Here is a 1039-nt window from a genome sequence, read left to right as displayed (position 1 = left end):
TCCCCAGCTTGCTTACCCTCACCGCCTGGTCTGATTTCAGCAGGCCTGGGTCTCCCTTTCCCCAGCTTGCTTACCCTCACCGCCTGGTCTGATTTACCTCTCGGACCACGTTGTGGTTCAGGATGAGGAGAAGCAGGGCAGAGGCTCCCAGGAAGAGGGCCCGCCGCATCTGCAGAGGGATAGAAGGCAAGAGGCTAACATATATCCTGCCTGCACACCTGTCTCACCACCTGCAGCCCCAGCTGCTCTTAGTTCCTGGCCCTGCAGTGAGCAAAACTCTGGACAGACTAGCCATAAGCTCCTGGAAGTCAAAGGTGGAAACTGCTTCCTTCCTCCTGCCTCCCTTCCAGATGCGCTGTGCCTTCCCGGGTCCTAGCAGGGCAGTCCCCACAGTGGCTGCTAGCAGCAGCTCCCCCCGCATCCCATACTCTCAGAGCCTGGTCAAGCTTCCCAACCTCTCTCTGGCCTCTTCTCACCTCCCTGCTTCGAAGCCGTACTGACTCCATTCTTCAAACTGGGGTGCCCTGACCCACCCAGGCCTAGGGCTTCTCTGCAAGCTCTTAAGGGCCCATTTAAGGAGAGCCTGGCTCTAGCAGATGCCTTGGAATCCCTTCCTCCAGCCCCTCCCCACTAGACATCCCCTGCACCTGCTGGACCAGGGCCTTGGGATAGGCCTGCGGGCCACTGCCCTTATTCTCCTGGTGGAACTGGGCCACCTGCTCCTTGCCCACGTATGCCACTGCAATCCAGCCTTCCACCGGCGCCTCCTGCTCGGCATCCACGATGTCCATCTGTGTGGCAAGGGGCCATGAGCAGCGGGAGGCAGGGTGTTGGGGAGGAGGGCGCCGGGGTCATCACAGTGGATGCAAGGCCAGAGTTCGGAGAGCATCTGGCTCTCAGGTTTGGGAAGCCTGAATGCTGGGTGCCTGGGGAGCCTGGGGAGGGGCGCTGGACTGTCAGGGCTTGGTGGAGGATGAACGTCGCTTCTGGGTGCAGGGTCTCTAGGGAGGGTTGGGAGAGGGGTTTAGTGATGCGGCCA

General features: G+C 60.8%; 1 protein-coding gene across 2 annotated transcripts in view; it reads right to left on the bottom strand.

The window, feature by feature from the left end:
- Nucleotides 1-917, bottom strand: part of RNF215 (ring finger protein 215) — a 16274-nt gene extending 15357 nt beyond the window's left edge. For both annotated transcript variants that reach the window (XM_011979088.1, XM_011979089.1), the window contains exons 1-2: nt 648-917; nt 98-169 (exon numbers count right to left, since the gene is read on the bottom strand). In XM_011979088.1, coding sequence (XP_011834478.1) covers nt 98-169; nt 648-791 — 216 coding nt within the window. In that variant the 5' untranslated portion in view covers nt 792-917. The remainder of the gene's footprint in view (nt 1-97; nt 170-647) is intronic.
- Between the last annotated feature and the right edge of the window lie 122 nt (nt 918-1039).

The sequence above is a fragment of the Mandrillus leucophaeus genome, unplaced genomic scaffold, assembly GCF_000951045.1.
Source record: "Mandrillus leucophaeus isolate KB7577 unplaced genomic scaffold, Mleu.le_1.0 Scaffold2, whole genome shotgun sequence".
NCBI lineage: Eukaryota > Metazoa > Chordata > Mammalia > Primates > Cercopithecidae > Mandrillus > Mandrillus leucophaeus.
This window is presented reverse-complemented; position numbering and strand designations above follow the sequence as displayed.